Here is a 14,283-nt window from a genome sequence, read left to right as displayed (position 1 = left end):
GTGTGGTTGTGTTTCAGTGAAACTTTATTGACAGAAGCAGGTGGTAGGTTGGATTTGACCCCTGGGCTGTGGTTTGCTAAGCCCACTTTAAAGCCTGGCCAGCAAAAAAAAAAAAAAAAAAAAAAAAGCCTGGCCAGCTAAGATATACCAATCTCAGCATGTTACTCACCTGTTCAAAAGTGACCAGGATCCCCTAGTGCTAGAACGTTAATCCTGAATGCCTCTGTTGAGCTTTCAGCTGTCTATCAGTGGTCCCCTTATTGTATCTTTGTACCTCATTGACCTTGCTTGTCCCTGGACTTCCATTCCCTTGTCCTCTTTCCCCAGATTGTTCTCATTACAGCCCACCTCTTGGCCTTTGGAAAGGGAGAAACAGACTCCCTTGAGCAGGGGAGTCCAATGTGGGACTCGATCCCAGGACTGTGGGATCATGACTTGAGCCAAAGGCAGATGCTTAATCGACTGAGCCACCCAGGCACCCCTGGAAAGCCCTTTCTTGAAAGCCCCCTGCCCTCTTCACCAATATCTCATTTTAAAAGAGATATGCTACCTTCCATCTACTCTCTGAAGCTTTCCTCAAGAAATTGAACCCACCGAATGTTTTCCTTTTTAACCTCTATTCCTAGGCATGATGCATAGTTAGCACTTTATGTACTGTTACTATTATATACCCGAGCATCTGTATTTGTTACTTACGTGTTGTCTATATATATGAGACTGGTCTCCAACTTTTAAACTTTCTTTGTGTGTCAGCCTACAAAGTTTCATAAAGTTCTAGGTTTCTTTCTATTTTTTTTTAACATTTTATTTATTTATTCATGAGAGGCACAGAGAGGGAGAGGCAGAGACACAGGCAGAGGAAGAAGCAGGCTCCACGCACCGAGCCCCATGTGGCACTCAATCCTGGGACCGCAGGATCATGCCCTGGGCCAAAGGCAGATGCTCAACCACTGAGCCACCCAGGCTGCCCTATTTTATGGTTTCTAACATAGTACTAGACAGAAAGGAATTTTATTTATTTATTCATTCATTCATTCATTCATTCATTCATTCATTCATTCATGACAGACACAGAGAGGGAGAGAAAGGGAGAGACACAGGCAGAGGGAGAAGCAGGCTCCGTGCAGGGAGCCTGACGTGGGACTCGATATGGGGACTCCGGGATCACACCCTGGGCTGAAGGTGGCACTAAACCGCTGAGTCACCGGGGCTGCCTGACAGAAAGGAATTTAAAATGTTCCTTTGGTTTACAGTTGAGAGGAAAATTGAAATGAAGTAGTGTGTGTATGTGCTGTTTTACCCTAGCGTTCTTATGCCACAGTTGAAATTGCCTTGAATGCAGTTCTCTGTGTGATGGGGTGCAGCCGTGTTTACACTCAGCTGGTTAGTCTGCTCTTTGGTTCTGAAGACTCTGTAGATGAGTTCTTCATTGTAAATTTATTTGTTTTTTGGTAATCATAAGGCAGTTTTATTTTTGTCTCCAATATTATTTCTGTCCCTTTACACTTACATTATTGTTGGCTCTAGTTCTTCTTTACTGAAGTGTAGTTGACATACAATGTTATATTAGTTTCAGTTATACAACAGTGATTCAACATCTCTATACGTTCTACTGTGTTCTTCTGTGTTCGCCACAAGTGTAGCTACCATCTGTCACCATACGATGCTATTACAGCACCATCAACTCTATTCCTATGCTGTGCTTTAAAAAAAAAAAAAGATTTTATTTATTTATTCATGAGAGACACAGAGAGAGGCAGAGACGCAGGCATAGGAGAGGCAAGACTCCCGAGGGGAGCCCAATGCAGGACTTGATCCCAGGACCCCGGAATCACCCTGAGCCAAAGGCAGATAGATGCTCAACCACTGAGGCACCCGGGTGCCGTCTATGCTGTCCTTTTCATCCCTGTGACTTACTCATTCTATAACTGGAAGCCCGTATCTCCCACTCAGCTTTACCCATTTTGCGCACCCCCCACTCCATGTACTCTGGCAAACACCAGTTTGTTCTCTTTCTTTATCTCAAATTTGACCAGTGCCAGCCAGAACAACCTTGGTAGCCTAATGAATAAGTTAAGTTCTGTGTTCTGGCATTAGGAAAAAAAAATATATATGTATATATATGTGTGTGTGTGTGTGTGTGTATTTATTTTTTTATGGAATTACTGATTATTAAAGTATGATTTGGAATAAGATCAAAATATTAGATCCAGCTTGGTAAAATCCCTAGTGAGGTGAAAACCTGAATCATTGGCATGTGCATTAAACTTGCTACATTTTTACCTTGGAGTAATGTTTGTGTGACAGTGATGATCTACTTATTGATTGTTTGAACATCCATTCCCAATAAAATGCTTCCATTTCCAATGGGATGTTAATAGCTTTTCTTGATTTAAACTTGATATCTTTCCCCTCTGCCTGTTCTCCATTTTAAAAACTGTCATCCTGTCCTGATTTTAAATATATTGAATCACAAAGATTAATCAAGTATTCTATTTAATACCAAGGATTAGTACTATCTTTGTAACCCTGTATGTTTAAGTTGCTGTGGTTCCCCACCCCCCCTCTTTGTTGTTGCACTCCTTTAAATTTGATGGAATTTTCAGCTAAGGGATGTTAATAATATCAAGAATGTGAGCTCCGTCTTTGAACTGCGTCTTTGATATTTATTCAGCATTGGTATTTTGTCTCCTTTCTAAGGGGACTAGAGAATGTTTCTTGACAAAGCATCAGATTGTTTTGAGGTCAGCGTGGTTTGGTTGGTGCCTTTAAATTTACGTGTCAGCTGTTAGGTACGCACAGTGTTTGCAGATAGAGCTAACGGTAATTTTAGTTTCCAGGGTTAAATAGTGGTTTACATTAATTTACTGTACAAGCGTATCAGCTGTATTTGACTCTTCATTTGAAAGGACTCTTTCAAATACAGAACTTGCCTTAATCTCAATGACATCAGAGTTACTAATTACCTTGGTTGTTCAACTTAGTTTGATACCTTCTTTTTCACATGATACCAATAATACTGCTAAGTCAATAGAAAACAGTCTTATTGTAATCTTGTTTTATTTATTTATTTGGCCAGGAGCAAAAGAGAGAGCTTTTTATATATGTGTAAAGATTTGTCCAATTAAAAAAATGATCTAATATGTATATGAGCATTTACTATGAGCACAGTATTGTTTTAGTGGAAGAAGGTAGGCCATTATCTCCCACTAGACTAAAAGCTCCATGATGGCATCTTCCAGCTTAATTGATCACCTACCTGCCCTCATTTTTCTGGTCCCTTCTATCTGTCTTTGTGCTGCCGCCAGAATCATCTTAAGATACTAGTTTCCTGATGTCATCCTTTGCTTAAGAAGCTTCTGTGGTTGAAGAGCAAAACCAATCATTATAAGCTTTGTCTCTCTTTCCTCGAAGTTCTACAATTCCACCATAATATATCTATATATGGACATTGAATCCTTGCATGGCTGTGTGAGGATGAGAGAGCTCTCTGGACCACATTTATAGGAAAACTAATCCTATTTGTAGAGTCCCCACTCTTATGACCTCATTGCTTCCCAAAGGCTCCCTCCTAATATCATGATACTGAAGGTTAGAATTTCAACACATGAATTTGGAGGTAGTGGGGAACACAGACATTAACTGCAAGCAGTAAACTAAACTAAAAGAGAAAATTAAAACATGTCCGTCTGAAAGTGAGCAAAATAAGGTTGACCTATTCCAACCTAATTCCCCTTATTCACCACTTAAGTGCAAATTGCTTTCTCTCTGGTGACTCCCAAATCTTTATGGGTAAGAGGTAAAAAATGCTGTGTTCTGATGACTTAGACAGTTTTTAGACTCTCCTTTCCTTTGAAAACTCCACCCAGTGATCTGCTACTCCTTTGGTGTCCTCATCACTACCATTTACTCATCTTCATTCCTTGAGGGCTTTGGCTTTCCTTTGTAGCTACCAGGCTATTGCCAACATTCTCAATGACTGTGATACTTTTCTAATCGTTATTGTCATCATTCATCATCAGTGACTTAGTGAGTAGCTCCAATGTGCTGGGCATTGGACTAGGTGCTTCATATATACATTACCTTATTTATTTAGTCCATAATTTACAGATGAAAATATCAAGATTCAGAGAGGCAGTGACTTGGTCAAAGTCTCACAGCTACTCTTTTAAACTTCCTTAACTCCTCCAGTGATCTTTATTTTTCTTTATTTGGAAATCCATCTCATTGACCTTTTTATTGCTCAGAGCATTGCTTCTGGTATCCTTAATCTGGTAAGGTTCCTCTTAGACATTTACTCCACATACTAACCGTTCCCCATGCTCCCTGCCTGCTTCCCCAGTCCTCTCTGACCCACATAGTCCTTTCTGCTTTCTCTTTCTGACATTCTCCATTACACTTGGGTCTTCTTTTTGTAGCCACTTCACTGCCAGCCTCTAAAATAAGATCAATCCAAGCATTTCATGTCTGTTTCAAGTCTCTCTCTTTCTAAGCACTACTGGCGAAAATGCCATTACCTTGCTGCCAGTTGACTCCATTTCAAATGAATTTCTCATTTGCCTGGCCCTTCAGTGTTCATCATAGTACTTTAATTAATTATCTCATTTTGGCTCCCTTGCTCTTCCTCACACCGGCTATTCCAAAACTTCTTAACATTCTCTGTCAACACAGCCACCCTTTGTTGACTTTGCCTTGAGTCCTACCAAGAACATAGAATTTATCAGGAGTGATTTCCCTTAACTGTCCTCTTCTCTACCACAAAGTGTATCTGCTTTATTCCTTCTCTTTTAGGTGACAAGAATCTTTACTATTTTCCCATCACGCTACCCACCTGTACTATTCTTTCTGGACTGTTCTAGAGAGTTGCTCCATCCACGTCCTTCCTCCTTTATGTCTTCAGTCTCTTACCGTCCATTTGACTGCTCACCTGCAAACAGGTGCATCCGAATCGGTCAGAGTGGTCTCGCCAATCACTTCCCTCCATCCTGTCACCTCTCACAATGTTTCCTTTGTGGCCAAGCTTGGGGCAAGCGAGGTGGCCTCCCATTCTGGTGAGAGTCTCTCCCAGAGGCTGCCCTTGACTTCTGTAAGGCCAGGTCAGATGGTCTCCTCCTTCTTAGTCTTTCTGTAGCACTTGACAATGTCAACCACCTTTTTTGTCTATTATTTTTCATCTCTTTTGAGTTTTAGAATGCTATTTTCCCATTTCTTTTCCTCCCTACCCCTTAAATCATTACCTGTTTGTCTTCTTCTGCCCACACCTCTGTGATTTTTCCCAAGGCTCTGACCTTGGCCTACTTCTCTGGGTAATCACCTCCTTGGTGTTGGATCTACATTTCTGACTTCCTGTGGGCATTTCCTGGGACAGAAAACACATTCCTTCAATTTCCTGTTCTTCCTTTTGTTTCCTGGCTTAGTAATTATCATTCAAACTACAAATCTGGAATCTTCTGTGACCCTACCACTACCTTTCCCTCTGCACATCCAGCCACTTAGTCCTATTAGCCATCCCTCAGAGATGTCTGATTTTTTTTGTTGTTTGTTCTTCTGTTCTCATCACTCTTGCCCTAATTGAGGTCTTCATGGACTATTGGAATAGCCCGTTAAATTTTCTTCCTGCCTTAAGTATCTCTCATCTTTAATATTTTCTCTGTACTGCTACCAGTGCTAGATTTCTAAGACATAGCTGATTAAACCATTGCTGTGTTCTGAATTGTTGGCTCTACTTTGCCCGTGGGGTCCAGTCAGGATCCCTTGGTTTGCCACTCGGGGCCCTTCTCTAACCGTGTGCCTCCCCACCCATGTCTCTCCAGCTGTATCTCTTTCCAGCTGTATATAGCTCCAGCTGTCTCTCTCTCTGGCATACTGACTGGCACTGTGCAAGAGCGCCACATCCTGCCTCGTACCCAAACCCTAGCACACATGGTTCACTCTGCTTTTCCTTATCTCTGCTTGGTTTTATAATTCTTGGCCTGGCTCCACAGTTATCTTTTGGATAAAGCACTTTTGACCCATCCTTCTTGACTCCTGTGGGACTTTGTTCACCGCCCCCCCTGCCCCCACCTTCTTGTTGCTCTCATATTCTAGTTAAGCTGTATGTAATTCTCTCTTCCCTCTGCTGGCTTTTAAGCTTCTTGGAGGCATCTTTGTTGTCTCAGGTTCCAAAGTGTAGTGAGTGCCTAATAAATATTTATTGAACTAAAAATTGGATCCTATATCTAGGACTATGAATGGGAAGCAAAGAGCTAGGGTGCTTAGGAGCCCCTTATTACCGTTAGCACAGGAAGCAGTAACAAAACAGAAAGCAGATTTTCAGATTTAGCTTTAATATACAGTCATCTGAGAGGTGTTTTTTTTTTTCTTCTAGCAATGTGGCTTTACTAAAATAAGAGACAATGCATTTTTAACTGGGCTTGCATTGATATAATTTTGATGTTCAAATGAACTGAAAAAACTCAAGAATGGTTGGCTGAGTCAAGTAGAGTGTCAACAACAATCTGTCATCCAACAATTGAGCTTTTTAAATGATTGTTGAATAGCAGAGATTAAGTTCACTCAGAAAAAAAAAAAAGAATCTATTAAAAGTTAGGTAAGAAGGTGAAAGAGTATTTTGTATAGCATTTTAATTAACCAAAATTGGCTTGTTAAATCTTGGGAGTCCCTGAAATGCTTAGAGAACGCTATAGAAAAATGTTTGCACCTCTTTCAGAGCTGACTTTATAAAAAACCTTAGCCTTTTTGTGTTAATATGATGCCAGTAAAACCTTATCTAGCTATGTTTCTCTACTAGTGTTATTTGAAAAGTATTATTATGTTAGCAAAGACAAAAACTTTCAGTATTTTGAAACCACATTTGTGGAAATGGGTACTGATGCACACATATTGTGTGTTGGTAACTTACGAGCAATACAAAAACTGGAAACTCTTCATTGCAAAGACATAAAAGACCCCAGAGTACAGAGGCAGTTATAGATCAACTTATTATTCCTCGGTGTTTATTTTTCCCCATTTGTTCATTAAAATTCAACACTGGAGTTATATATAAAATAAGATACCACATTACCAAACATATTTTTTCTTTTAATTATCTTTGCCATGAAAACAAACCACTTTTTAAGGTGCTTCTTGCTTCTGTAGTTATGACTCAAACCAGTGGTAGTTACATAAACTACTTTTTCTTCCTTAAGGGATTAGGCAAGATGGAGAAATGCAGGAGAGAAAAATTCAGGGTGGCAAAAGCACATGGCAATTGTGAATCAGGATTTTGACCTAGTAGGAAACTAACATTCCAGGTCATGGGGCCTTTGGTCTAAGTTATTTGAACATTAAGACGTCATTTCATTCATTTGCTGGGCAAAGACCTAAATTTTTCATTATTCTTTACCGTTTCCTGTTTTGGATAGTCCACATAGTTGTATTTATTAATCATCTCACAGTATTTATATCTATAATTATTAGACATTTTTCTACCATGATTAGGTAACTGGGCTGTTTAAAAAAGAAACACCTCCAGAATAGCTAAATTTTTAAAGTCACTACCTACATCTGCCAAAACAGATTAGTAGCAAATTTCCAGAACAGAACAAATTGTCTTGATCTCCTTACCTAACACTTTGTTTTATGTCAAATCTAACTGCTTTCAGGGAACAAGACTTCTTGATGGAAGCTTATATTTTGACATAAAAATTTTGGGGGCTGCAAGTGTAAGGTAATTTTATCCTTATTTTGCAGGCTGAATATTGCTGTATTATTAGTTTTATGGTATTCACACTATAAAAACACCATATATTCATGATGAACTTCATCTGGTCTTAACTCACTATAACCCGTTAAACTTACTGGCTCAGGAACCTGGATATTCTTCTTGAGAAATTAAAATCTCTGAATTATATAAATAAGTAAGCACTACCTTGTAAAATAATATTTACACCTCAGGTGCCACTTCCTTCATAACCATATCCATTGTCATTCCTGGATTTTTTTTAAAATTTAAGATGCATCAGGTATTAATTCTGATGACAATGATAAGCATTGGTCAAGTAGAATTAAAACTTTAAACTGAATACTTAAGCATGGGTGTTTTTATAAAGAAAACTTATTTTTAGAATATTCCTGAAATTTACTTTGGATTTGGTCCTTAAAGGATTTTTCATTTTAAAATGCCTATATCTCCTTTACAGTATCATGAATATTGCTTGCTTTCTCTTTTTGTAATTTCATATTTCTTTCCTCACTTAGGATCATACCCTGCTTCTGGTCATTACTTGTCCATGTTAGGGAGGTAGAGAATGTCCACTTGACTATGCAAGTGATCACAGGACAAAAGCTAGAAGTGTCTTGTGGTGTTATGCTGTGGCAGCTAAGTGTTCGGGCTTCAAACTAGACTGGGCTGCGGGGGCTCAGATTCAAGCTCTACCGCTCCTGTTGTGTGACCGTGGGCAGAGTACTTCACCACTCTGGGCCTCCCTGTCCTCATCTGTAAAATGCATTGTCTGGAGTGTATAATGAGTTAAACATACAAAAGGTTTAGAACTGTGCCTGGATATAGGACATACTCAAGAAGTATCTTCCCAGAATAATCGACCTCTTCAGTAATCTATCCGGTTTGTTAAGAATTCAGACAGTTGTACCTTAACCTATTTTCTGAATAATGAAATCAGTAGCAGTAATGATACTGTTTATGGAGTACAAAATGCATTTGCATCTTTGCTATAAAAATTAGCAGTGCAAAAAAAATTAGCAGTGCTAATAACTGTTTATTGTGTTTTCTGGGGTATTTGTTAGTAACTGTAGGATACAGGTAACAGATGAGTCAGAGGCCCTTGTACAACTGCATCATGGAAGCATGTGAAATCTAAATGTTACTGTCCTCCCGCATGATTGCTTCTCGGGTGAAAAGGCCTTGAAATACTAGTTATGGTTTTTTTCAAGTGAACATGTCTCCTAGACTTTAACAATTCTTTCTTCCCTAACTCCACTTCCATTAAGATTTTTGTTTTAGATTGAAGTTGAAAAGAAGTTAATTTGCTACGAAATGCTAATGTCAGAATAATTTGTTAAGCCCTTTTTTACTGATCTATTATTTCTTTTCACTTTCTTTATACCACATTAAAGAAACCATGGAAGGGCTTTGGTATCTTATTTTTAATCATCCCCTACTGCCACATGCATTATTGATGTTTAATAACTATTTGTTGAATGAATTAATCAGCATGACAGAAGGTCCATTCCTCAGCCAAATCATGTCTATTTGTTTGTGGAGGACTCAGAGCCAGTTAGGCAACATTAAGTGAGCACACTGGGTGGGAAGCAGTGGGGATCGTGCTAAACTGTATCTGTAGGTTGGATTATACAGCAGCCAGAGTTTATGACCTCTGCTGTGTGTAGGGAAAGGCTTCTGCCAGAGGGCAAATATGAGTATATACTTCATATGAATGATAAAAATCCCTAAAATCATTCTAGACTATTTCTGTTTTCCAGTTCAGTGGACATTGTAATTCTATAAAATAAATAAAGATAGGTACATACATATTTACCCTCTATATATTGCTGCATATGTAAAATATCCTGGGAGAAGGTTAGTTTAACAAAAGTCACTTGCCTAGTATCTTTTCTTTTGCTATATCTGTCTATTGAGAATTGAATGGAACTTTAGGGATGCTTGCAAAAGCAACTTTGTTCTAAATTTACGGCAATCTGAGAACTACATAATTTCTGTTAGTGGTAACACAGATACCTTTTCTAATTGGAACAAAAGCAACATTTAAATATTCCTAGGAAAGCATTGGCCAATGTGTAGCATGCAGGCTTGGCAGTCTTTCAGCGGAGGAGATCATAATGACCCTGCACTCTCTGTCTACTTGCTAGACTTAGAAACTGGGAAAAAGCAGCTGGAAAAATGATAGGCCACTTCTAAGTTCTGTTGTTAGGATGGCAACTGATGGTCCTACACATTAAATGTATGTGGGCTTCAAGGCATTAGACCAGTTTTGCTGGACTTTCTCAGTCTTACCCCTTATGCTCTCTGTGAGCTCAGGTATACTTGTATTCTAGTGCGTTCCTTCTTGATCATCTCCCCTGTTCTGAAGCCGTGGCATAAACCACATTCTGTAGTGACAAAGTCAACTTGACAACTTTTCTCATTCCTCCTAACACTATTCTCCTTCTTAAGAGTTTTATTCTTCCTTGAAACTTGCAGCCTCAAGAACCACTCCCCTCCCCAAGCCTTCCCTTCCCACTCTTTGCCTCATGCTTTGCTTCTCTACAGTGCTACTCTTACCCTATGCACGTTATTGAATGCTGACACCTTTGTCTTTTCATTTTATGTTTGTATGACAGCATGGGCTTTTACCCTTTGAGGGCAGGCTGGTAACTTTTTTTTTTTAATTTTTATTTATTTATGATAGTCACAGAGAGAGAGAGAGAGAGAGAGAGGCAGAGACACAGGCAGAGGGAGAAGCAGGCTCCATGCACCGGGAGCCCGATGTGGGATTCGATCCCGGGTCTCCAGGATCGCGCCCTGGGCCAAAGGCAGGCGCCAAACCGCTGCGCCACCCAGGGATCCCAGGCTGGTAACTTTTTGACTCACAATGTTGATAGATACTTAGAAAATGGCTGTCTGTAGGATATAAAATTCACTGGGATTGGGATTGGAAGCTGAACAAAGATAGTTTGAATCCTTTTGTAGATTATTTGCACAACAGAGAGATTGTTTTTTTTATTGAAACGTCTACCATCAACAAAAAGGACTAGTCTCAGAATCGAGAAGACCTATTAATACCATGTTGCAGATCAATTTGAAAAAGAAATATTGGGGGAGGAGAAAAGGACATGTAGCAGCAAATAGAGTAACTGTTGTTGGAAGGTATTTGATTAGAAGAATTGTGCAAAAGAATTTGGTAACGTTCAGACTAATTTGTGTTTCTTCTTTTTAACTGCTGTTTGCTCAAAAAGAAGTATTTGGGAATTTTTTGACCCTTCTTTATCTTTTCTTGGTTAATATCTATTATTAATGCATTCTTGATTACATATCCCAATCATGTTCCTTTTACATGTGATATTTAATATGACGTGGGAGGGATTTGCAGTGTTTACTTTTCTCAAAAGCTGTCCACTATTTCTTATGTTATGACTGCAAGATTCTTCTGCACAAATGCTTTTGGGTCTTAAGCTTCAATTGCAAAGTTAGTAATGCTCTCCCCCTAAATGGAAAGAATTTGTAAGCCATTTATTAAGTTCAAGCCTTCTTAAGGAATTTATTTAACTGACTGCTAATTCTACTGCATTAGAAACATCAACATTTGATATGCATTGGATTCAATTAAAAAGTATGTATAATCTTAAAGTATATTTTAATAAACTTCAATTTAGTTACAAATGTCATTTCATATTTTTGAAATCAAACTCAAGATTATTGCACAAAGCTTAGAAGTGAGTTTGGTGCCACCTACCAATTTGCAAATAATACTTAATTTTTAACTGCTTTGAATAAACCGTCAGCCTTTTAAAATACAGTTTTCTTGCAATCGTGTCACATAATTGAGTGTCTTATTTTTAGCAAATGCTTCTTTTCATCCCTTTCTATTGTCTTCATCCCTTTCTATTGTCTTCTTAGTTTATTTCATTTATCTTTTATATAATAGACCCAAACTGCCTTGTGTGTGGAAGGAGGAAGCAGCAGGATGTGTTACAAGTTTTGTATGTGATGGACTTTAACCCGGGTTTATGTCTCTCCCCACACAGTCCCTTCAGTCTGAATATATTCATTACTAAGGCCCCGCCACTCCGGTGAAAGCCGTCCCTCTCTTACACACAGTGTCTTCACCTGGACGAGCAATGTAGAGAGAAAGCAGCTGCTTGTCGGAGGAGTCTTTCTGCCTTCTCACCTTAAATTCAGGAGAGCGCTAACATAAGACCTTCAAGAGACTTGAAACCAGAAAACTCTGGCTAATGACTACTACAAATGCACTGAAACTATGTGTATGGTGATGTCCACACTTTTTAAGACAGTTGTAATGTTGAATTTGGTATTTTGAAAGACTATTTTTAATGTATTTCGGTAATACATTTGTTATTACACTTACATGTACAGTGTTACATTATTATGTATGTATGGTGAACTTTAAAAGACTATTTTGATAAATTTATAAATATATAAAATTATGTAAAAACTAGACTATATTTTGACTTAGATTTCTTGCTGTTTGCTACCAAAAATTTGTATTTTGAATTTGTTTAGTATGGCTTTGTCTACAATGAATATATAATTCCTCTTTATTAACAGAAAGTAAGGGAGAAAGTTTTTGGAAAGTGATTTTTATGTTCCCACTATAAATATGGCAGATCAGTTCATTCTTTTGAGAAGTCAATCTAATAAAATGAGTTTTTCCAAGCTGATCTGTGGCAAGAGGAGGACGATGGATCGTTTGATATGGCTTTGTTAGACCATTTCCTTTCCCTTTGTTTTTGTCACTGAGCCATTTAGTTTTGCATCCTTGTGGGGCTTTCACAAAATTTAACATCCAGTTGGAGATCCGAATTCATTGAATCTTTCTCCTGATGCGCTGAAAACACGGTTTTGCTCTATTCAATGACTCAACATTCCACATGCTTTTATTTCTTTCCTCCTCTCACAAGAGCCCTTAACGCAGTTAGGACATTCTGCTTTTGGTACGAGGTTGTTGTCTGTAACCACATATGGTCTGGCACCAGTTTTTTAAATCAATGAAGAGAGAAAACCGAAAAAAGATGCTGCTAAGTAGTTCTCTGGATCAAAGGAGATGTGTTTGAAACAGATTATAAATACCTAACACACAAGCCAGCATATCAGAAACCTGACAGTGAAAACGAAGGGACTCCTTGCAGGTACTCACAGCCCTTTTGCGAGAAGTGTAATCTTAGTGTAGCCCTGGGAAGCCTGGAGGCTTCAGTGCCTGATTGTCAGAGTGGACTACTCACAGTCAATGGATCCGTATGAAGTGCTTCACTCTCAACCACTGAGTTATTTATAATCTATTTATTAGGAGAGGGTACCTTGAGGCTGTTATACATGCTTCAGCAAAACATCTCGTTCGTGTTTTACATTTCAAAAAGGCATTTGAATGACTGTTTGGCTCAGGTTCATTACTTAAACTTCAGTAACTGCAGTACCAAGTAATTGCACTAAGCTGACGGAAAAAAAATGAATTGTAGGTCTTAGGAGTCAAAAATTAAAGGAAGTGGAATTAAATTGTCTACCTTTTCTAAAGCTGAAATAGTAAAATATTTTATTATGAGTTCCTGTAAAAAATAGATTGGTTAGTTGTATAGAAAGATGATAGTATTTTTAAAAAATTATCAGTGAAAAGTAATTCAGATGATGCTTGAAGTGGGGAAAAGGGAATCATATTGACAGTTTTTGTTCTGTGAACACTAACTTGTGTGCAGCTATTAAAATGATTGTAAAATTGACTACTATAAATTTTCCATAATTATGTGTGGTATATTAGTCATGTATCTACATGTGTATGTCTTAAAGTTATTTGTACACATGGAGATACTTAGACAAACCAAGAAGTATATGTATATATAATATAGAAAGTATATAGCAAAGTAATTCTCCAGAAATAAAAATTGTTGACATGTATTTTGTTACAAATAGTTTACCTTCCAAAAGATATTTTGTTCTATCTTAAAGTGTAGAAGAATGCACTGCTAATAAATAAAAATTTTATGCAATCTGTTTTCCCTGACTTTTATAATTTGCATTTTGAGTTATCAATGTACTGAAGTCTCTTTATAATTTTATACTTGATCCAATCTGGTTGGTGCCTTTCAAGTTTCACAGGCTCTTCCTTCTGGATTTTTAGTTTATCTTTTATTAACTCTCCAGGTTATGGCCATTTTTTGAAGTATATGACAGTGAGCACAAAGAAATCTTATACTTCGCTTTTCACAAAAGTTAGATGTCAGGCTCTTGCTGTCTTTCTCTATATAATTTTCCTTTCTGTTAATAAAACACTGATTGTGATCAGAGTTTTGGGTCCTGCTTGGTTATTTACGACTATTGGATGATAGACTGGTGATCGGTGGCTTTGGAGAAGAATGGCCATTTTTCTTAAAGGAGAAATTACAGAAATAAATCAAATGGAACAGACCTCCCACTTGGATCTATGTCCAGAAGAGCCAGCTCGAGAGGAAGAACTGCACTATTTGTTGAAGATGTCCTTTGCATTAAACCAGATCTCTCCGGGTTGTGATGTTTCTGAGGTTGTGCCCTTCTCTTTTGTCTTTAAACTTTTTTTT

The 14,283-nt window shown here is 38.1% G+C and overlaps 1 protein-coding gene across 5 annotated transcripts in view; it reads left to right on the top strand.

Moving 5' to 3' along the window:
* Window positions 1-14,013, top strand: part of CDC14A (cell division cycle 14A) — a 178,622-nt gene extending 164,609 nt beyond the window's left edge. For 3 of the 5 annotated variants that reach the window (XM_072754506.1, XM_072754503.1, XM_072754505.1), the window contains one exon: window positions 11,743-14,013. In XM_072754506.1, coding sequence (XP_072610607.1) covers window positions 11,743-11,772 — 30 coding nt within the window. In that variant the 3' untranslated portion in view covers window positions 11,773-14,013. The remainder of the gene's footprint in view (window positions 1-11,742) is intronic. The other 2 variants (XM_072754504.1, XM_072754501.1) reach the window with 1 other exon arrangement.
* The last annotated feature ends 270 nt before the right edge of the window (window positions 14,014-14,283 follow it).

This window comes from Vulpes vulpes, chromosome 3 (genome assembly GCF_048418805.1).
Source record: "Vulpes vulpes isolate BD-2025 chromosome 3, VulVul3, whole genome shotgun sequence".
In the NCBI taxonomy this organism is placed as follows: Eukaryota; Metazoa; Chordata; class Mammalia; order Carnivora; family Canidae; genus Vulpes; species Vulpes vulpes.
This window is presented reverse-complemented; position numbering and strand designations above follow the sequence as displayed.